This window comes from Archocentrus centrarchus, chromosome 6 (genome assembly GCF_007364275.1).
Source record: "Archocentrus centrarchus isolate MPI-CPG fArcCen1 chromosome 6, fArcCen1, whole genome shotgun sequence".
Lineage (NCBI taxonomy): Eukaryota > Metazoa > Chordata > Actinopteri > Cichliformes > Cichlidae > Archocentrus > Archocentrus centrarchus.
The window spans coordinates 31,554,940-31,577,339 of record NC_044351.1 but is presented as its reverse complement, the minus strand read 5'-3'; the positions used below and the strand labels follow the sequence as shown (position 1 = coordinate 31,577,339).

The 22,400-nt window shown below is 41.5% G+C and overlaps 1 protein-coding gene across 1 annotated transcript; it reads left to right on the top strand.

Moving 5' to 3' along the window:
- Positions 1-3,392: 3,392 nt before the first annotated feature.
- lonp2 (lon peptidase 2, peroxisomal) lies at positions 3,393-19,046 on the top strand. Its single transcript, XM_030732283.1, has 17 exons — positions 3,393-3,797; positions 4,829-4,964; positions 6,900-7,013; positions 8,126-8,257; positions 9,112-9,234; positions 9,316-9,476; positions 9,729-9,823; positions 10,255-10,373; positions 10,459-10,598; positions 12,399-12,540; positions 13,005-13,155; positions 13,384-13,510; positions 13,759-13,898; positions 16,630-16,715; positions 17,098-17,305; positions 17,403-17,593; positions 17,673-19,046. Exons 1-17 carry the CDS (start codon positions 3,565-3,567, stop codon positions 17,901-17,903), a joined length of 2,529 nt encoding a protein of 842 aa, XP_030588143.1. The 5' UTR covers positions 3,393-3,564; the 3' UTR covers positions 17,904-19,046.
- The last annotated feature ends 3,354 nt before the right edge of the window (positions 19,047-22,400 follow it).

Genomic DNA, 22,400 nt, shown 5'->3' with positions numbered 1-22,400 from the left:
AAATGATTATTTGATGCCCTGCTGAATTTGTTTGCTCACTTGCAAAGAAATGAACAGTCTCTAATTTTTATGGTAGTTTCATTTGAATGGAGAAAGACAGAATATCATCCAAAAATCCAGGAAAACACACTTTACAAAAGTTATACATTTATTTGCAAAACATGACTTAGTAACCCCTGTTAGCAAGCACAGCAGCTTTTTTTCTAATGTTTCTTGTAGCTCAGGAGGGATTTTGGCCCACTCCTCTTTACCGAAACTCTCCAAATCCTTTAAGTTTATTGGCTGCGGCCTGCCAACTCGAAACTTTAGCTCCCTCCAGAGATTTTCTATAAGATTGAGGTCTGCAGACTGGCTAAGCCACTCCATGACCTAAATGTGCTTCTTCTTTAGCCACTTTCTTTGTTGCCTTGGTGGTATGTTTTGGGTCATTGTCATGCTGGAAGACCCATGCACTGCAATCTTCAGTATTCTGGCTGAGGGAAGGACGTTCTCGTCCAAGATTTTACATGGTTTCATCTGTTGGCCTCTCCAATGCGGTGAAATCTTTTGTACCCTTAGCAGAAAAACACAGTCAACATTTCTCTTCCTCCAAACACGGCGGGTCGAGCTGATGCCAAAAAGCTTGACTTTGGTTTTATCTGACCATGTCTGAGCACCTTCTCCCAAGCCTTCCCTGAATCATTTAGATGTTCACTGGCAAACTTATCATTAGCAAGGTCCTCCCGTGTAGACCTCAGCTGATCCACTACCTTTCTCATGATCATCCTCACCACATGAGGTAAGATCTCGCATGGAGCTCCAGACTGAAGGCAACTGGTGGTCATTTTATATTTCTTCCATTTCGAACAGACAACCAACAGTTGTCAACTTTTCACCAAGCTTCTTGCTGATAGTCTTGTAGCCCATTCCAGCCTCGTGCAGGTCTACAGTCTTGTCCCTGATATCCTTTGACAGCTCTTTGGCCTCGCACATGGTGTTGGACAGGTTGGAATGCAAGAAATTGATTCTGTGGACAGATGTGTTTTATACACAGCAGGTTGCAACCAGGAGTATCTGTAATCGACTGAGTGATTGATTGTAATCTGTGTGCCAATCTATGGGAGCCATCTGGCTGGATTGTAGGAGATCAAATACTCGTTGCAAATCAAGTTCTACTTTTATATAATGTGTATTTTCTGGATTTTTGGTTAATATTCTGTCTCTTTCCATTAAAATAAAACTACCATAACAATTAGAGACTGCTCATTTCTTTGCAAGTGGGCAAACTTCCAAATTCAGCAGAGGATCAAATAATTATTTCCCCAACTGTAAATACTGACTGAAAAGAGAGCTTTTATGGTAGGCTTAGTTTATATGTAAAAACAAGACTTATGGATAGCTGTGCTTTCCTCAGCAGCTGGTATTTCTGTTTGGAGTGCCAGTCAAGATTCACTCTTTACACAAACCTGGCAAATACTGTTGAAGTGTAGTGGTGTCGTTTTGGCGTGTTAATACCTGGAAATCTAGCTTTACATTCTTAAATGTTCACACCCTAACCTGCTCGTAGGTAATATTTAACTGAGATTCTCAGATGGCTAACTAACCAGGGCCTTGGATGTGAACACCTCCACTTTAAGCTTGCAGTTTACTCAATGACTGATTTCACATGCAGTGTGCCAAACCACAGCTTAACATAATGACTACAGTGTCAAGTATACCAGCTATGTTGGTGAAAAGGGCCAGTTAGTACAAGAGATGAGTAAATGCGTAACAGCTGGACTGAGAAAGCTGAGCACCACCTGTGTCAAAGCAGCTAAATTTACCATCTTGGAATATTTGTAAGCTTCACAGTGTTACAGCAGGGAGAGTGGGATCAGCCTTTTAAACTGCTGGCCTAGACTCAACACTATCTGCTCAGCCCTTCAGTGTTTCACTGTTGTTTTTGCTTGTGACATTTTCCATCCACAGGGTTCATTGCATTCAAATCCCGACATGCTGGTTCAGTCACTTTATGATGCAACATTCCCATACCCACCGCATTACTTTAGGGCAGAATGTATTAATTATCATAACCTATGTTACCACAGTGAGTTTCAAAAACAAACATTGCAAACAGAATTGGTTGTCTTACTACCAAATATTGAAAAAAAGCTTTGATTGTTCATGAATTAACTCCTAACATCACATGAAAGACACGTGTAAGCCTCACAAGCCTAATTTTGTCACTCTTTTGGAGGGAGAGTGATGATTTTTATGTATTATAACTGCAAAAGAAGCTCTGGAATTATATAAATAACGAACTGCAGTTATTGGTGTATTTCTGTAAATTCATTGCCTTATTTCTTTAGTCATAGTTTATTGATCATATGTATCCATATGGTTGTTTTTTTTTTTTTTCTAACCACAAGCGCAAGTTGTATTTCAAGATCCCTTGTTTTGAAAAGTAATGTTTCCTGCCTGGCAATGATTGAGCGCCAACTGCAAATATGGAGTTTTATTGTCTGAAGATAGATTTGTATGGATAGACAGATTTGTTTTGTTTTTTTTATATACGCAAGATATTGAATATTTATTTTTGAAAATGTATATTGCTCTAAAAATACTTATTATTATTATTATTATTAAAGAAATAAAAATAAATTACTATTTTTTATCAACTAACGCTGTGTCCAGTCTTGTGCTTTGGAAAGTGTTCAAATGCATACCATGACTATTATTTTACCATTTTTAACAGTCTTTCATCCACCCATCCCAGAATAGATCACATTACTTCTCTAACACCTACTGGACTGCTTACAGTTACCTTATATCTTTGAGAAGATAAGGCCTCTAATCTTTTATTATTATATACATTGGGGACATTTTTTAAGCTTTTATCTGCTAATTAGTATAGCTGCGCGCGCACACAAAAATATATAAAATTCTGCAAAGTAGCTAGTGTGTAGCTTGTCAGGGGACATGCGGTGGTTATCTATACACCTTCCATCACCTGAAAGCGGATTAACAAATTAAATCGACGGTGCAAATGCAAGCGCGAGGTTTTATTTTGTCTGTCTGTGTTAGCCCAGCGACAGGCTGGCGACCTGTCCAGAGTGTATCCTGCCGCTCGCACTATGACAGCTTGGATATACTGTCCTCTCCCCGAAAAGAACAAGCGGAAGAAAATGGATGGGATGGATGGATGTTACGAAATAGCATGTTGTTTGTCCCTCTGCGTTTACCGTAGCGAATACAGGACGTTACGGATGTGGGTGAATAACAGAGAAAAGCCTATCTAAGCTTTTTTTTTTTTTTTTTTTCCCGGTGTAAGAATGATAGGAAAGTGAGTATGGAAACCCCAGTGGCGTTATATAATTTTATAGTTTTATAAGAAATACCTCTGGATAAGGGCTTGTTTTATTTTCGCAGTAGAAATCAAATGTATTCAAGTCGTCAATGAAAACTTTATTTTGAGATTCCTCCCCGGAAGTCCTGTGTTTACACTCTGCTGGCCTACTTAACAGCAGACCAGGGGCGTATTTGTTTGCTGAAGTTGGGTTTTTAAAACAGTGATCTGGGCACTGAAAAAAAAAAAAAACCCGAACAATGATCTCCGGTGGCAGAATTCAGATCCCGAGCCGTCTCCCGCTGCTGCTAACCCACGAAGGAGTTCTTCTCCCGGGCTCCACGGTCAGGTTCAGCGTGGACACCCCGCGGAACATGCACCTGGTCCGAGAGCGGCTGCTGAAGGGGACTTCGCTGAAAAGCACCATCATAGGGGTGATTCCTAACACCAGAGACCCGGAGAATGACACCGACGACCTCCCCACGTTGCACAAGTAACAAACATGTAGCTGTGTAGCGAGATAAAGAGTGAATAGTTGAGTCTTTTTTTATGAGTTTAAATGGTTGTGGTGTTAATGTTTTGGAAGTGTGGCATACAGCCGGTGGGTCCCCTTCAAGGTGTCATAAACCTGACAGGTCGCAAGATGACTGCAGAATAAGGAAGAAGATCAAATATAGTTCCGGTACACATGAGGGTTTTTATGTTTTTAGACTTCTCTAATGTGTGTCATCTTCATGGGAAATATATTAAAACACTTCTGATAACATCCAGATCTAAATCTCTGAGGAGAGTTTTAAATGCGGCCATACAATCTCAGTGCATCTTTGAGCCTGCACTTCTAAACTGCCAGCTTTACATTTCCTACCACAGAAAGAATATTTGCTATTTTTAGTTGTTATATTGTGATCTGTTCTAGAAACATCTCCACTTTTATTTGTAGCCCTGCAGTCAGAAACAACCAGGGAAGCACAGAGAAGTGGACTTTAGCCTTTAATCAGTGGACTCCAGGCCAGTCTGGTTACAAAACAGCGATTTCTTGGCTTTGGATCATTACCAGGAAAAAAAAAAAAAAACCTACTGGCCAGAGAGTGAATTAATCTGTGAATCCATGTCAAATCATTTTTATGCTCAGTCATCTCAGATTTTTGGTTATGGTTTAAAATTTAGACATAGCGATTGCTGCAAAATTTTTGCTTCATATATGAAATACTTTCCTGGGGTCGTCTGTGGGTTCTCATCACCGCTCTGTGTTATGATGTTTGGACTCTGGTGATTCTGCTTACAGTGGCTCCTGCAAATGTTTGGCACTTTTACTTAAAATGTGCCAGCGCTTGAATGAAACTCGAACTGGTGATTTCCACACACTATAGCATAGCTTATAACAGACCCTGTGCTCCAGCAGGATTAGAGGTGTGAAGCTTTGCAAGCATTTAAAATCAGGACAGACTCTTGCACTGGAGAACGCAGCCTTTCTAATGCCCACCTCATCCATCTTACACTGTCTCTCTCTCCATGTTTGTGTAGAATTGGTACAGCGGGGATTGCAGTACAGGTGGTGGGCAGTAACTGGCCAAAACCTCACTACACCCTCCTGATCACCGGACTGTGCCGATTTAGTGTGTCCAGTCTGTTAAAGGAGCGACCCTTTGTGCTGGCAGAGGTAAGGCTTTCGTTTGACTTGATATTAGATCTTAGATGTTATTTTGATTAGAGATGATGTGTTTGGATGCACTGTCTGTTTAATGAGGGACAGAAGTGTGCCCTTTGAACCTGTAACCATACTGAACAGTAATGTCACTACATATTGACAGAGCCTCTAATGTGATAAAGCCTTTTTTTTCTAGTGAATCCAAAAGTATTTCATGCAATATGAGTATTTACAAGTTGCCTGATGGTCTGTAACACTCTGAAATACTTTGTTATTGTGTTACAGTTTATCATACAGCAATATCCACTGTATACACACTGCTAAAGTGTTTTATACTCATGCTAAACATGGCCACAGTTTCAGATAGTCACCATTATATAAAAGTAATCCCTGTGAGCCAACAGCTCAGATTTCTGCTCAGACTGCTCTAAATATTTGGTTTCTAATAGTTTTTTCTGAGCTCAGCTCTATATCATTCCAATACGTGCCAACTAGATCCTTAATATGGTCATCTCAGGCACACAGCTCTGGCTGAGAGCCCCACGCGTCTGCTGTTCAAACCTTCTGTTTCCTTAGGGGCAGCCCATCAGAAGCTGGTTGACTACAATAGTTATGGTGGCTGCTGCAGGACAAACATGTTTCGGTCAGCCAGGAGAGAGAAAAAAACATTAAATTTTGACTGTACACCATAATGGCTGCAGCCCGCTGATGTGTTTCTAGTACCGTTTGTGTAAAAGGAAAACATTAGTACACACTATATTTTAATATATTTGAATCATATCAACTCTTAGCAGTAACTCAGGAATAAAAAAATAATATGTGTCCATTAAATATCAGCTGTTTGGAGACTGGAGAATTGCATGTCTGATTTGCTGACATTAAGTATTGGCGACAATATCGGGAATAAATAAGCATGTTTATGTGCGTTTTTCTGTGTTAGCGTCCCAACTTCAGTTCAGGATATGAGGCTTGAGGTGAGGGGGACGAGGACGGCATTTTATTAAGATTTGTTTTTGCTTCTTTAGTGAAGGGGACCCCTTCTCCAACGATGATAGATATGATCTTTCATATCTCGAGTCTGAAGGTGCGGGCAAAAATGTAAATGTCCCTGCATCGCAGTTGAACGCCTACGAGTTCTGTTCTCCTGCGCCTTTAGCTACACATGTAACCAGTCTTTAGTCAAGAATATAGCTCCTTGTGCACATGGGGAGCTACAGACGCATAGTTGTTCCTGTTGTACAAAGTCAAATTGTGCTGACACTGACACTGATCTTCAGGCCCCAAATGGACCCTGAAAGAGATGCTTTCAGGGTCCATTTGGGATTTCTAGCGTGTGCAGCAGGTGCTCATTCAGGAGAGTAGTAGTCCTCACTCTTAAAAAATGTACATCATTTGGACTGCCACATAATCACTGGTATAGAAACTACAGCACTGACCTTTTTACCTACTGAGATTGGATCAGACTGATTCGTGATCATGAGAATAAATTTTAACACCCAGTGTGAATTAAAAAATTCTTGTGACACGATGTTCTGAATGTTTAGCCATGTTTTCAGAATAAGAATGTAAGACTTTTATAATACAGTTTCATTGACATGACTTGAGTGTGTGAAGTCATGCACATGAATGTACCAAATTAGCTGTAATTTGTTCAAAAGAATGAGAAATCGCTTTAATGATGTAGAGAAGTAACTGACCATTCCCTAACTGGTATTTTTAGGCAAGTATTGCAAAAGCAGGGTCCTTCATTTAGGGGTTTAATTTTTATTTATTTATTTATTTTAATCAACAATATAAGGTTAGAGTTAGTACTAAATAAACCTGAAAAGTACTAAATAAAGTACTGAAAAATATTTCAGTATTTCAGAAATGTATATAAAGGTATGTGTGGCCTCACAATGTGACTCACTTATTGTAAAAACAAACAAAAAACCCCTCAAATTTCAGGTGAAGCAGTTGGATCAGTTGGAGCAGTATACGACCCCACAAAGAGACGGTGTCACAGCAGAAGATGGAGAGCTGGGGGAGCTGTCCGAGAAGTTCTACCAGGCTGCTCTACAGGTGTGTGTGTGTGTGTGTGTGTGTGTGTGTGTGTGTGTGTGTGTGTGTGTGTGTGTGTGTGTAAGGGAGAGAGGTAAATAAAAAAGCTGCACTTTCATGAAACGGCAGCTGTGAACGTTTCAAAACACCCACTGCTGCAATGCTGCCCCCTGCTGGGGAAAGCTTTGGTTGGATTCCGCGATTTCAAAAAGGAGCAACTACCACCTCTGCAGCAAATGGATATTACCATTTGAAAATAGTTCCTTGAATTATAATACACTTCTTAATAATAATTTTTAGTTTATGAAATAAGAAAATAAGCACTCATCGTTGCCCATTCAAATACTTGAACAGTAAAAAGGGAATTATGTTTTTGCATGAAGTCACAACTTGCCAATGATTTTGTAGAAATTTCAGCTGCTCCTCCATCAGATCATTTCATGTTCTGAATTGTTTTTTAGGCTGCCGTGCACGCACAGCATATTTGCCTCCACAGATTATCGGTAATTACAGACTGGTTTCTACCCCATGCTTAAACTCTTACAAGTTGTGGGTTTTAATCACAAGCTACATCTTTCTCTCACGTCTTCACTGTGGCCATACGGCGCAGTTTTACTGTCATCCATCCACAGCATTAGTTTACAGAATGACTCTGTATTATCTAGATGTTGCTTTGAATAGATGTTGACTTCTTTCTTGAGGTCTGAACTGAGGTTTCCTTCTGAATGTTCCTCCACCTAAACTTAATTTGTGCAGCAGAGTGGGATATGTATGAATTACGTTCGCTGATGTCCTTGTGCTGTGGGAAGATCCGCAGATTGCAGTTGTCACCATATGCACTTCGATGTTTGCGTTGACAGTTTATGGAAGAGCTCATTTTACTCATTCAAAGCTTCATGAACTTTGAAATGTCGGAATTTTTCAGAATAATAAGAAACAGGCAACATTTTTTTCATCCATTACAGCAATAAACTGATGGTTTATGATGGCAACATGCTGTGATGGGTCAGACTAAAGCACTGAAAACATACTCAGTAAGTCAAATCCAACTGTGTGTGTGTGTGTGTGTGTGTGTGTGTGTGTGTGTGTGTGTGTGTGTGTGTGTGTGTGTGTGTGTGTGTGTGTGTGTGTAGTTGTTAGGTATGCTAGACATGTCTGTTCCAGCTGTGGCCAAGTTCAGGCGCCTTTTGGACAGTCTGCCGAGGGAAACTCTACCTGACGTTGTTGCCTCGATGATCCGCACCTCAAACAAGGAGAAACTCCAGGTGAAGCGACTCTTGGGTCTGTCAGAATTCAGACTGTAAACACAAGTAGTCAAAGTTTTAGAACGTCCCACTTTTTAATCAGATTTAGTCTACTCACTTTATCCCAAACTAGCTGGGGTTTAGGTCTGGAGACTGTGCTGCTCTGCCATACTTTGAAACTACTTAGTTGTTTTCTTGTAAGATTTTGGCCAACATCTTGCTGTAAGATGAATCCCTCACCAACCTGACCATCTTCTTTCCTTGCTGCCTATTTCCTCTCCATTCTGACGCCATATAGCAGTAATTCCTGCAATATAGCGTTGGCTAATTAATCCATCAAATAATCAGTTAATCTATCAAAGATTCGGTTAAAGCCATAATCAGACAGGCCTAGAGATCTGTCGGTGATTCCCTGGCACCCACCGTTCGTTAGGGAAAAATGTGCATTCCCTGACTCCAGCTATCCGGTGAATGAAAATTTGAAAATGGTAGGATTGTGTCAGGAAGGGCTCATGTAAAATCTGTGCCAAATGAAATATGCAGATCCCTCCATTGTGGAAAGCTCTTGGGAAACAGGAGAGCAGCTGAGTTTTCTTCTTCCTCCCCTTCTTCTTCTTCTTCCTCTTCTTGTTCTTCTGCCTCTTCTTCCTCCTCCTCCACATGTTTTATGACAGCATGTTAGAGAAGAAAGAGAGAGGTCGCTATTTGAAGCAAATACAGCACCTTTGCAATTATTCTGACATTTAAGATTTAGCATCTTGTTTTTTTTAACTACTGGGTGGCATAAAAACAAACATTGATATGGGATTTTTTTTCTTCCCCCACAGTACATCTTCCCAATAAATAAAATTTGTATTTTCACATATGCTGTGGAGGTCCTGGATGCACTGAGTTTGGAGGAGCGCTTTAAGAAGGCCCTGCCCATGCTGACCAGGCAGATAGAGGGGCTAAAACTGCTGCAGAAAACCAGGAAGATGAGTCCCGATAACGAGAAGAGGGTAACAGATGTGCAGTCTTTGTTTATACTGTGATTAATTTACAAAATGCCGCGCTCATGTCTGCGATTCCCGTCTGTTCAGGTGTTAGTGCGTAAGGGTACAGTGTTCCCGGGTCGGCAGTTCAATCTAGATGAGGAGGATGAAGATGATGATGGAGATGACACAGCGGCCTTGGAGAGGAAGGTCCACAGAGCCAACATGCCTGAAGCTGCCCTCAAAATTTGCCTGAAAGAACTCAAAAGGTAAATGTTCCCCTCGTATCTGCAACATGTCAGTCACAGCATAAAGCATCTTTGCCTAAAAATGAAGACATGCTGCTGCTGCCGCTTTTATGTATTTGGACCATGTTTAGCTCATGCACTCTTAAATAATTGAAACCATATAAGAGAGATTTTTTTTCCTTTCTTATGAATATTCATCTATGTAAACATGATCCAGTACTATAATTAACCTTAAATACGTCAATCAGATCGATCTTGTTCATGTTTACTCAGATTGAAGAAGATGCTTCAGTCAATGCCTGAGTACGCCATCACTAGAAACTACTTGGACCTGATGGTGGAGTTGCCATGGAGCAAAAGCACCAAAGGTAAATTAAGCTACAGACAAATTTTAGTGGAGTTCAGCTCAGCATAACTCTTTGGTTTTTCTTTTAGATGTTTTCGATATTCTATTGTGAATAAAATTTGGGTTTATGAGATTTGTAGATCATTGCATTCTGTTTTTGCTTACATTTTACACAACGTCCCAGCTTTTCTTTTTTTTTTGGAATCGTGGTTGTACAAACACGAGAACTGTTCTGGTTTGTCCCTGCTGACTTTAACGTGTAATGAAGTATCAGTGGAAACTCGAAGTATTTGCTGCAGTCTGACAATTTGTCTGATCGATGGACCTCTAAACTTTGCCAAACCGCTGTGGGACAAATCTTTCACCTGTGGTTTTTGGTTCTGTCTTTTATAATGTTTCTTTGTTTTTAAATTCATATTTAACCCACTTAAAACACTTATGCAAACTCTTTAGACTGCCTGGACATCCGAGCTGCACGTACTCTGTTGGACAATGATCACTACGCCATGGACAAGCTGAAGAGACGTGTCCTGGAGTACCTAGCTGTCAGACAGCTGAAGACGTCACTCAAGGTGCTTCTTAGATAACCGCAAAAAAAAAGCAATTTCTTTTAATTTGTCATGTATTAATCTTTGAATTTCACGCTGCTGTTTTCAGGGCCCCATCCTGTGTTTTGTGGGTCCTCCTGGAGTCGGTAAGACCAGTGTAGGACGCTCCATTGCCCGGACTCTGGGCAGAGAGTTTCACCGCATTGCTTTGGGAGGTGTCTGTGATCAGTCTGACATCCGAGGACACAGGTATATTCATCTGCAGAGTTTTATGTCCAGACTGTAAATTTTCTGGTTTTCCATATATAGTAACAACAATAAAACACCTATCTCATGACACATTAGTCATGAGAGATGCTAGCTTTTTAACAGTGTTCCCATAGAAAACTGCGATTGCGGTTGTTCACGTGTGACTTTGTAACACAAGACTAATTGAATATTATGCATAAAACTGTATCTTTAAACAACCAGAAACCAGAACTTAGGTAGCACCATAACTTAAAAGCACCTAAACAAATAATTCACCAGACATCTCTACCAAGCTTGAGCAACAAAGGCAACTTATAAACACCAAAATCATTAAACAGCCTTTTCATACTGTTATCATCAGTTCACCAAAACATTTCATTAAATATATATTATCATAATAAAAACCATATAGAATAAAATTTAATTAATTTGGATTTTCTCTTAATTCATGTAATTTACTAAGCTGTTTTTAAATTTGCCAGCTTCAAGGCTGATTTTAATACATTTTGGTCATTTTGGTTTTTGCAGCATCTTCATTATTGCCCGTGTTTATTGTGTGCATGTATTTCAACCTTCTCCCTTCAGGTCTAACTTGTAACTTTCTCTCAATTATGTTCACATTTCATGATAAATTATTAATATACATAAACTGTAATTCAGCTTCTTCAAGAACAGCATGAAGCTCTTTAGCCCACGAAGAGCTGTGTAATTTACGCCACAGAAAAAAACTTCTTATTCATTCTAAATTTATGGTAGTGAATTTATGAATACCAACACCTCCCAAAAAGGCTTGCTGCTTTCAGATCCCAACGATCTTCCAGCTGAATCTGGCAGTTAACTCCAGTAATATGTTACTGGATGATTCCAGCAGAGGACACCCCTGAAAACTCAGATAATGCAAATAATTGCTCACTTTATATCAAAATTACTCATCTTTGTCTTCAGAACAGCACTGTGCTGCATCCTCATAGCGCCCCCACCAGTCATGTATGTGTATTGCATCTTGGAAATTAAGAACCTTCTGAAGACGTGCAGGAGCGGTACTCTAAACACATGTAGGATATGAAATGTATTCATTGTGCACATGCAGATAGAGTTAAAAACTCCATCCAGCATGCCTGAAAGTCCACCAGGCTTTAATTTAAATGATGGATAAAAGACATTCAACATCCATTCGTTTTTCAGCCCGTAAGTTCTTGGACCCCCGGTGCTTTTTTTTTTTTTTAAATGAATTTTATTGTGTTGTTGGTTTTGTTTTCTTCCGACATGCACTTCATTTTTAAGGTGATGTAGCTTTGCTTGGCTGTAAAATAAATGGAGGTCACTGGTAACATCCAGAATGAGGACACAGACACCACACAGAAGCAGCACGTACTGTTATGGGGGTGTCATATCTGATTGGAGCCTCTGTGTGTTCGCCTCTGTGACCAGAGAGGTGAATGGGGCAAAAGAGTTCGTGTCAGGTTACAGGGATGATCGTGTTTTAATAATGAACAAACTGGGTTCACATACCTAATTACAGCCAGATGAGAGACACGTGTTTGGCCTTCCAACAGCAGAAATGAGGACCAGAGTTCTTAAACAGTCGCTTACGCAGTTTGGTCAACTTAAAAATGTCTCTGAAGTTCTTTTTAATTTTTTTAATAATTTTTATTTCCTACCTTAGAAGTCCACAGACCACTTTGAGCCACACACTAGTCAACACTTGAAGCTTGCTTCCATTAGCTTCATTTGCTACAGAGTGATATACAGTAATAATACAGGGAAGGGCACCATTTCGCATCTTTGCCCTGTCACCAGGCGTACGTATGTAGGGAGCATGCCCGGCCGGATTATAAACGGTTTGAAGATGGTGGGCGTCAATAATCCCGTCTTCCTCCTGGATGAGGTGGACAAGTTGGGGAAGAGCCTGCAAGGAGACCCTGCTGCTGCTCTGCTGGAGGTCAGTCTGTTTCTCTCTTGCTCAGGTTACCTGTGGTTTAGTATCATGTCTGCCAAGGATTCTTCTATTTTAAGCCTCCAATTCTGTACTGCATCTACTTTATATGGGGTTGAATTAGGCACATGCACTTATGAATCTTAGAATATACTTAACAGAAGGGTTAATTATTATCAGCTAGTAGAAACATGTGACATGTTGCTTGCATTTGCGGTAAATCTGCCAATAAACAACCTAATAAACCACTACAACAGATTTAGATATTACAGGTTAACTGAACTAGCAGCTTGTCTGTTTTCAAGAGGAGGTGCAGAATTTTAACGTTCCTAAAAGACTTTTAGAAAACAAATAGTGTTGTTATAGTATTTTTGCCCCATGGTGCCAAAAAGTTCTCACCTATCCCAGTTTTAATTTGCTTAAACCAAAAAAAGCACACATATTGAAAAGGTCTCTGTATGCATGATAAGGTCCTGGACCCAGAGCAGAACCACAGCTTCACAGACCATTACCTGAATGTGGCCTTTGACCTCTCCCAAGTGCTCTTCATCGCCACTGCAAACACCACAGCAACCATTCCCCCGGCCCTGCTGGACAGGATGGAGGTGCTGCAGGTACCAGGTGAGTTTAGTCGCTCTGCTTATGAAGGAAACAGAGTTTCTTACCTTAAGCAGACTGCATCCATATTATTTAAGATACATTTACACAACTCTACTATAGAAACAAAAGGTTTCCAATAAAAAAACAAAAAACATTTTTGTTAAATGAATGCCTCAGTTTTTCCAAGGAGATAATAAAATATGCCCTTGAATATATCTCTTTTTTTTTTTTTTTTAATTGTCAATCCAGGCTACACCCAGGAGGAGAAGGTGGAGATTGCTCACCGTCACCTGATTCCAAACCAACTGGAGCAGCACGGGTTAACGCCTCAACAACTGCATATACCTCAGAGCACCACACAGGACATAATCAGCAGGTACACCCCCGCATAAACAATATGGGAATATCTCTTTTACAAAAAACCCAAAAAAGAACCCGTCGTGTTTCTGACAGAACAGACTCGGGTTCTCGGGTTTTCAGGGCAGTACAGTTACAGGCCAAACCAAGAGTGGCAGAGAGGCAGTTTTGCCTTGTTTTCATGCTTTATGTGACAGTCGGTGGCAGCCGTGTCACTGACAGTTTTATTTATCTGTTATTTGTCCTTCTGTTTGTTCTTTCTTTTAGATACACTCGAGAAGCCGGTGTGCGCTCACTAGAGAGGAAGATCGGGGCGATCTGCCGAGCCGTAGCTGTCAAGGTTGCTGAGGGTCACACGCTCACCAAGACAGAGACAATAACCCCTGAGAACTCAAAACAGGAGGGAGGTGAGAGCTTTCTTTCTGTCTCTGTCACACTGTGCGATTCAGATTGAAGCTGCTGGTTTAGTGTTTAGCTTGTGCATTAAATACTAACTGCTGATTCCAAATATACTGCTCAAAAAAATTAATGGAACACTTTTTAATCAGAGTTTAGCATCAAGTCAGTTAAACTTCTGGGATATTGATCTGGTCAGTTAAGTAGCAGAGGGGGTTGTTAATCAGTTTCAGCTGCTTTGGTCCTAATGAAATTAACAACAGGTGCACCAGAGGGGCAAAAATAAGACAACCTCCAAAAGAGGAATGGTTTGGACCTCCAGAAGGCCACCGGTGTGAATGTCTCTGACCAATCAGAAACAGAATGGAGGGTGAGCTATCCCTGGCACCCTGGAGCCCGATTGGCATTTCCCATACAATACCAGAATTGGCAGGTTCACCACTGGCACCCTGTGGTTTTTACACAATAGAGCAGGTTCACCCTGAGCACATGTGACAGACATGAACGGGTGTAGAGAAGCCATGGAGTGTGTAATTCTACCTGTAACATTATTCAGCATCAGGTTTAGTGGTGGGTCAGTGATGATCTGGGGTGCAATATCCTGGAGGGACACACAGACCTCTACAGGTTAGGCAACGGCACCCTGACTGTCATCAGGTATCAGGAGGAAACCCTTGGACCCACTGTCAGACCCTACACTGGTGCAGTGGGTCCTGGGTTCCTCCTGGTGCACGGCAGTGCCCGGCCTCATATGGCGAGAGTGTGCAGGCAGTTCCTGGAGGATGAAGGAACTGATATTGTCAGTTTATCACAGAGCCAGCATTAGTGTTATTCTATGATGTTTCTTAGTCATGTTATTTCAGGGTATGTTACAGACAGTAAGCACTCTGTGACAGTGAAAGTCAGAAGAAAAAAGCACTGATTAAAAAGCAAGACTGAGCTGAGAGAGGGAGCTTGAGAGCCAAAGTTACAGAAAGCGTGAGATCGAGGTTCGAAGCACGACGCTGACGACCTGCAGTAGTGAAAAGAGGATTATAGGGACAAATTTTTCTATAGCAGCATAACTAAGGGTTGGTTTAAGGTAACCTAATCCAGACCTAACTATAGTCTTTATCAAAAAGGATGAAATATCCAAAGCCTAATTTTAAAAGCAGGTTGTCTCCTGATAAGAGTCTCAGCAAGAGAGGGGCAATGATAGCTGAAGGCTCTGACTTTCTTTGCACTGATACATGGTGCTCTACTGGGATGATGTCGTACTGTGAGGTCTTTAAGATATGATGGAGCGTGGTGATTCAGGGCTTTCTGTGTGAGGAGAAAGATGAACCACTCTGGATTTAACAGGGAACCAATTAAGAATAGCTAATATGGGAGAAATACGAAGATAATAAGAATAAGCAGAGAAGATGCCTTCAGTAATACAAAAGTACTGCAACATGGTTGTTTTTTTACACAGTATCCTAGTGTTGTACACTGTAACACTAAATGGTATTATTTGGTCATCTCAACAAGTCAGTTGAGCTCGCTCATAATAATTTTGAAGTTAAACTTTGAATTTGACTTAGTTTGTAGATGGAGATGACAGCAGTCAGTGACACAGATCATATCTGTGTGCTTTAAAAAAAATTACCACAGGTATGCTAAAAAAGACTGACTGCATGCGAGCCACAACTGGCAGATGCATCAGGAAAAATAGCTCCCATAAAGTTCAGATAACAACCGTTAATACCAGTAAGTGAAAACCCCTGTTTCTGTTCTGTGTTACAGAGTGTGTGGCTGTTGGGCACAAGAGGTTGCTAATCACTCTGAACAGAAATGAGGGTGGTATAAATGAACTGACTAAATACTGAATGGAGCAGTTTGTTGGATGTTGGTTTATAATGTGACATTTAAACCGATTTCGATTGTTTGTTGGTCGTTTATTTGTGCAGTAATCATTTGTAAACCAAAGTTTATGTCAGCTGCTTGATGTCTGAAGCATTTTCACAAGTACAACATTATGATTTTCAGCAGCTGCGTAATGAGCGGGCTCATATCCAAAACAAACCTCATGAAGCTCATTGCACTCAGTTTCTTGCTCAGTAGGTTTGGATGTTACAAAGCAACACTCTCTCGTCTCGTCTGAGGGATTCCCAGCAGAGTAAATGATTCTGATAAATTGATTCTGTGTGTTGCTAGGTAACAAACTACACAACTGTTTGTACGTGCATGCAAATGCAAATGATATGCGCTCGCATGCATTTTTCTTTTTTTTTAATTTTCCAGCTGGTGACCCGTGTTTGATGTTCATGTGTGATGTTTGTGGCATTTTCTGTTTGATGTGGGTGGGTGGGTGTGTGTGTGTGTGCATCTTTGCATAATGTTGGCGTGTTTGATGCATGTGTGTTCATTGGGGGGTTTTTTTTTTTCTTTTTTCAGTCTCAGCTGCAAATATTGTCACCACCTTTTTTTTCCCCCCTCTTCTTTCTCTCTGAAGCTTTTACTCTACACAATCAGTAAGATCTGATGATTGCAGTGTGTTTACATTCACGTCCACTTACTGCATAAATGCAATTTCTAAACAAGATATTTTTCCTTTTGCATGCAATGGTCTGAAACATAGACCATAAAAATTATGGATATAGCCAATGCGATGTTGAAATTGGAGCAAGAGGGTTACAAACGTGCCAAACTGGAGGGGCGTGAATCACACAGCGGGGGCCATGCTTAAGTTTACAATGAATGTTTTGTTGTATGTGTTTTCAGACAAGGCAGCACCTCCAGAGTTGCCCATAGTGATTGACCATATTGCACTGAAAGACATCCTGGGACCTCCAGCGTTCGAAATGGAGGTACAGTAAGCAGGACACTGACGTGTTCATAATCCACCAGATGCAGTGAGGCTCCAGACGAGGAGTCTATTACAGAAACATGCAGAATTTTTCCCATTTTTGTAAATTTTTGATGGCCTTAATTTTCTGGACCTCCAACAACACGAGTGGTCCCCATCACAGATATGCTGTGAGCACATCTCTCACTTCCACACAGCTGCTGCTCATCCAGTCAGATTAAAGTCACTTGCCTTTCTTCCTTCATCTCTCCAGGTCATGTGGACCTTGTTTTATTTCACTTTTTTGTGAGGATTGCAAAAAAAAAAAAGTGTACTTTGAGTTTGTCTGTAATTATTCCAGCAAATACAGCTTTTCAGATGTTTTCGTGCGTGCATGTTGGCAGGTCTCTGAGCGGCTCACCCTGCCCGGTGTTGCCCTTGGTCTGGCCTGGACGCCGCTTGGTGGGGAGATCATGTTTGTGGAGGCCAGTCGGATGGAGGGAGAAGGTCAGCTCACTCTGACGGGTCAGCTGGGAGACGTTATGAAAGAATCTGCCCACTTGGCTATCAGCTGGCTCAGAGCGAACGCTAAAACCTACCAGCTCACCAACAGTGAGTTCAGATATGCAAGTGTGCATATTCTATTTGTAGGTTCATAGAAATGCAAAACGTGACAATTTAAGTTGTGCATCTGTGTGTGCTTGGACAGTGGTGGGGGGTCCAGATCCTTTAGAGGGGACAGACATCCACCTCCATTTCCCTGCTGGAGCTGTCACCAAAGATGGCCCCTCTGCTGGCGTTACAATCGTCACCTGCTTAGCTTCGCTGTTCAGCGGCCGATTGGTCAGATCAGATGTCGCCATGACAGGGGAGATCACATTAAGAGGGCTCGTGCTGCCAGTAAGTTATCGCAGTCAACACACACAACATGCAAATCCCTGGTCCAGTTTTAACAGACAAGTTTGTCTGTCCTCTGCAGGTGGGCGGGATCAAGGACAAGGTGCTGGCTGCCCACAGGGCAGGAGTGAAGTGCGTCATCCTCCCAAAACGCAACGAGAAGGACCTGGAGGAACTTCCCGCCAATGTCAGGGCCAACCTCGACTTTGTCACAGCCGCAAACCTGGATGAAGTGCTCAACGCCTCCTTTGATGGAGGGTTTCCAGGAATAAGCCGCGCGCACACACACCCTCAGCTCGCCAGCAAACTGTAACACACTAATGAAATTACACCGTAACAATGTGGAGCTCAGAAAGCGTCCCAAGAATGTGTCGTCTTTGATCTTAAACAGCTCGGAGCTTGTTGAGAGCGCAGTGGCCAACAAAATGGAAACGTTGTTGTTGGTCTTTTTGCAGATGACATTTTTAGTATTAAGAAGCTAACTTAAAGGTGAGATGTAGGAGAATTCAGTTTACAGATTGCATAATTCCTCAGTGTAATATAATCTTTTAGTAGCCTCTCTGCTAATGTTACTGTGTAGCCAGAACAGAGCTCACTTCACCTTACTGGCTGCTTATTTCTCCTATATTTACCTTGTGTTAGAAGCCCTGCTAAGTTCTGGAAGCGGGTGTTGGAACAAACTGGTGAGCAACGCGCGCCTTAAAGGTTTAGATGAGTTGAATGTGTTTGCCAAAAAGGCCCAAAAGTAAAAGTAAAATGTTAAAATAATTTGTGTGCGTGGTTATGGGTGCTGCTGAGAGAGAGAATTTTTTTTTTTTTTGATTTTCTTCAATCACATATTTCAGTATAGTTTTTTTTTTGTTTGTTTGTTTTTTTGGATTTTTCATTATTTGTGGAAATGTTATGACAGCTATAGTTTAATAAATGATCCCATTATTAAAATTGAATAATAAATATAAAGAATTGTTATTTTATTTCCTCCAATCAGTTGATAAAATAAATCTAAAGTGATTTCATGTTACCATTTATCTTTCATTTGCTAATTATTTAACTTTCATTCTTCTTGCTCTCGGCACATGTAATCATTTATTTTTGCAGAGGTCAGTGAGGACGCGAGTCGTACAGCTGAACGCGTCTAAAAGTGTAGATTTGAAGTCAGCTTTAGTTTTCTGGCTTAAATGCTTGGGTTTGATGCAGTCACGTGACAGCAGTACAAAGTACAATATTCAGATGATTAACTGTTGTAGTTTTATAAGAAATATCAACTTTAGCTTGATGAGAAGGCTGATATGAAGTGTGGTTAGCCAAACAGCACTTTTGCAGAACTTGAGTAGAAACAATACTTTTTTGTGGCAAACTTAACTCTCTGAGATTCAACAGTGATTTCAGACTAAACCAGGACCACGTGTGTCCAGTTGAGTTGAAACTTTTGAAAATGAAGGCTGAATTAAAGATGTTTGAATGCTTGAAGAAAGTGTTTTTATTTATTCCTTTTGATGTTCTTTAGTTAAATCATACAGGGACACAATTCCATCAATATGTGTTTGCTGAAACACCAGTGTTTAGTGATTTGTTCCACATTCAAGCAGCCAGAAAAGAATGATGGACCCAAGCAGAAAGTATCACACGGATGCATTAAAGGCAAAAAACCCAACAGGTTAAGTTGGTAATGTTTGGTTTTAGGTGTGGGTTCTTTTAGCATTAGCAACTGGCTGTCTGAAATATTAATGCACGTGTCCATCCATTCAAACATTTACTAAATAAAGTTACTGCTTTGACTGCAGGCTAAATTACTTCAAAACTGAAATAATTTTTGTAGCATCAGACCTTGAAGCTGATGGGATACAGAGACAGAAGACCACACAGGGTGCCACTTCTGTCAGCTAAGAACAGGAAACAAGTCACAATTTGCACTGACTCACCAAAATTAGTTTTGGATGATAGAGTCAGAATTTGGCACAAACATGAAAGCGTGGTTCAACAGCTCGAGCTGGTAGTGGTGGCACAGTTTGAGCCCATTACAGCCAACCGAGCATTGTTTAAATGTTGCAGCCTACCTGAGTATTGTTGCTGACCATGTCCACCCCTTTGACCACAGCGTACCCATCTTCTGATGTTTGCTTCCAGCAGGATAACGCACCATGTTCAGGTCTCAAATTCATCTCTTGAGCATGACAATGAGTTCACTGTACTCAGATGGCCTCTAAAATAACCAGATCTCAGCCAATGAGAGCACATCTGGGATGTGGCAGAATGTGACATTTACATCATGTGATGCTGTCATGTCAGTACGGACCAGAGTCTCTGAGGAATGTTGAATTTATGCCATGAAGAATTAAGTCGGTACTGAAGGCAACATAGGGCCAAACCCGGGCCTAGCAATGTGTACCTAATGAAGTGTCTGGTGAGTGTATATCTCATACTGGGCCTTTGTGGTCTCAGTTCATGAACTGTCTGAAATGAGCTGTTTCAGCTCATCTTCACTCTCCCTCTGAGCTTGATTTCTTAAGGTTTGAGTAGAAAGAAGGAGGGACTTCTGTGCCTTAGATATTTGGGATATCCACTCTGTTATACTGTACATCTTACATCATACGTTTTTTTGGGGGGGTTAACAGGTGTTCCGTGTACTTACACTGACATCATTATTGAACTCTGGCCATGCTTTAACACTGTGAGGTGATGAGTGATGAGCCTGACCTAATTTTTGGTTTTTAAAAATTGTCCTGCCAAGTCTTAGTAATCAGTAAACCTTTCAGCCTCTAAGGGGTGCTATTTAGCCTTTAAAGGATTTACTAAAGACATGATGCTGCACACTCAGTCTTGTTGAGTGTGGGCCTCCTACTTACTTATTTTACAGTCACATTCCTGCTTCTTGGTCACAAAATCCATAGTTTCCTCTTAATGATGTGTGTGGACTGTATGTGTATACCCCACAGACATTTCTGCAGGCACACCCAGTCTCAGTAAAACCCCAGTGTTTAGGGTTCCTTCTCCAGGCACGCCCCCAGCCCTGAACACTCTGTCATCAGCTAATTGTGGGCGTGGCTCCTGCAGAGAGGCTACACCCCAGCGACCACATGATGGGCAAGAAAGGAGAAGTGCAGGGTTGACCCAAGAAGTCTGAAGTTGTTTACCATTACCTGTAATTTCTGTGGACCCCCCCCTCTGACACACAAACAGACTGCAGAGCACTGAGCTACACCCGCTGTTCTGTAAGGCTTCACACAATATATCTACATTTGGCAGCTGGAATGGTCATAGTGGTAACATTATCGTCTTTGGAGCAGGAGGTCTGGGGTTCAAATCCAGATGTTCCAACATACGTAGGAAACAACTGCTATCACAGTTAGAGATTGACGAGGTACAATACAAATGCTATGGCAAGGGAGAGCCAGGACGACAGGTCAGGGGGGGAGATTTCATCATCCCCACAAGCCTCAATCAATTTTCCCCATTTGCACAAATTCCACATTTCCACTGTAAGAGTCCAAAGCACAGCCTGCACCTGGCTGCCTCTGAGACAATCCAAGATGCTAGCAGATGCTAGCAGGAATGCCATAACCAACATAGTATATGGGAACAAGTATGTGCCAAGTATGGGAAAATGATATTCTCCCTCAGTGGTGATAGAGAATGACCAAGCTAAGATCCTGTGGGACTTAGACAGACAAACCTGTGATGGCTAACCAACTAGACATCATAGTGGTGGACAAGCAGCAGCAGCAGGAGGAAGGAAGATGTTCCTAATACTAAGTGATGGCAACATCAAGAAGAAGAAGGGACATGAGGAGCTCCATAAATACCAAGGACTAAGAGAGGAGCTGGAAAGGATGTAGAAGATGAAGGTAACAGTGGTCCCTGTGGTAATTGGAACACTCAGGGCAATGACCCTAAGCTGGGAGAATGGCTCCAGCAGATTCCTCTCTGTAAGTATCTTGGAGGCTTCAGCTTTCCTAGAGGCTAGAGGCCCATGCAGGACTCCCAGGAGGGCTCTGCGGGGAAGAAAAGACAGCCCACAGGAGGGGTGGCTCTTGTTTGGCTGCAATATGTAGGTTGGTGCTTTTTGACTTTGTTAATGGAAATATCTGACAAATAACTGGTTTATATTGTACAGCACGTCTGTTCTAAGTTTCCAAACATGGTAAACTTCTGGCTCCAATGAAACTAAAGGTTGATGTTATGCTAGCTGCAGCCATCTTTTAGATACAGTCTTATGGTTGCCATTCATATGTTGTCTGGTAAATAAATGAATAAATAAGTAACTAGGCTCCTTTCATAAAGGAGGAGAAGTGGTGCATGGCCAAAGGTGAATTTGGTGCAGATCTGGATCAAAGGCGAGAGGCTTTACATTGCCAGATTAGCCTGGATTGGAGGATTGAGCTCACCATGTGCCCTTTTAGTTTCCTTGGTGCTACCCAAATAGCTTATGCTCCTGCAGCTGCATAGAACTATTCCTGTGTTTCATGCTGCCTGCCTGATTCTACCTGTCTGACCTCACAGGCTGCCCTACATCCACAAACCTACTTAACAATGAGAAACTAACGGGGCCTACCAGATGCATTAAGGACAGTATCACTGGGATGTACTGAAACTTTGGATTTTTCTTTAATGCCACCACTGTTTCAAAAACTGAACTGATATTTTATGCAAATATCCATCCATCCATCCATCCATCCATTTTCTTCCGCTTATCCGGGGCCGGGTCGCGGGGGCAGAAGCCTAAGCAGAGAAGCCCAGGCTTCCCTCTCCCCAGCCACCTCCTCCAGCTCATCCGGAGGGACCCCAAGGCGTTCCCAGGCCAGCCGAGATA

Excerpts from the sequence above, each read along its gene's own strand:
- lonp2 (XM_030732283.1), top strand. The coding sequence starts at position 3,565 with ATGATCTCCGGTGGCAGAATTCAGATCCCGAGCCGTCTCCCGCTGCTG. Across the intron at positions 7,014-8,125 it reads TCTACCAGGCTGCTCTACAG|TTGTTAGGTATGCTAGACAT; the intron begins GTGTGTGTGTGT and ends GTGTGTGTGTAG. Across the intron at positions 10,599-12,398 it reads TCTGACATCCGAGGACACAG|GCGTACGTATGTAGGGAGCA; the intron begins GTATATTCATCT and ends CCCTGTCACCAG.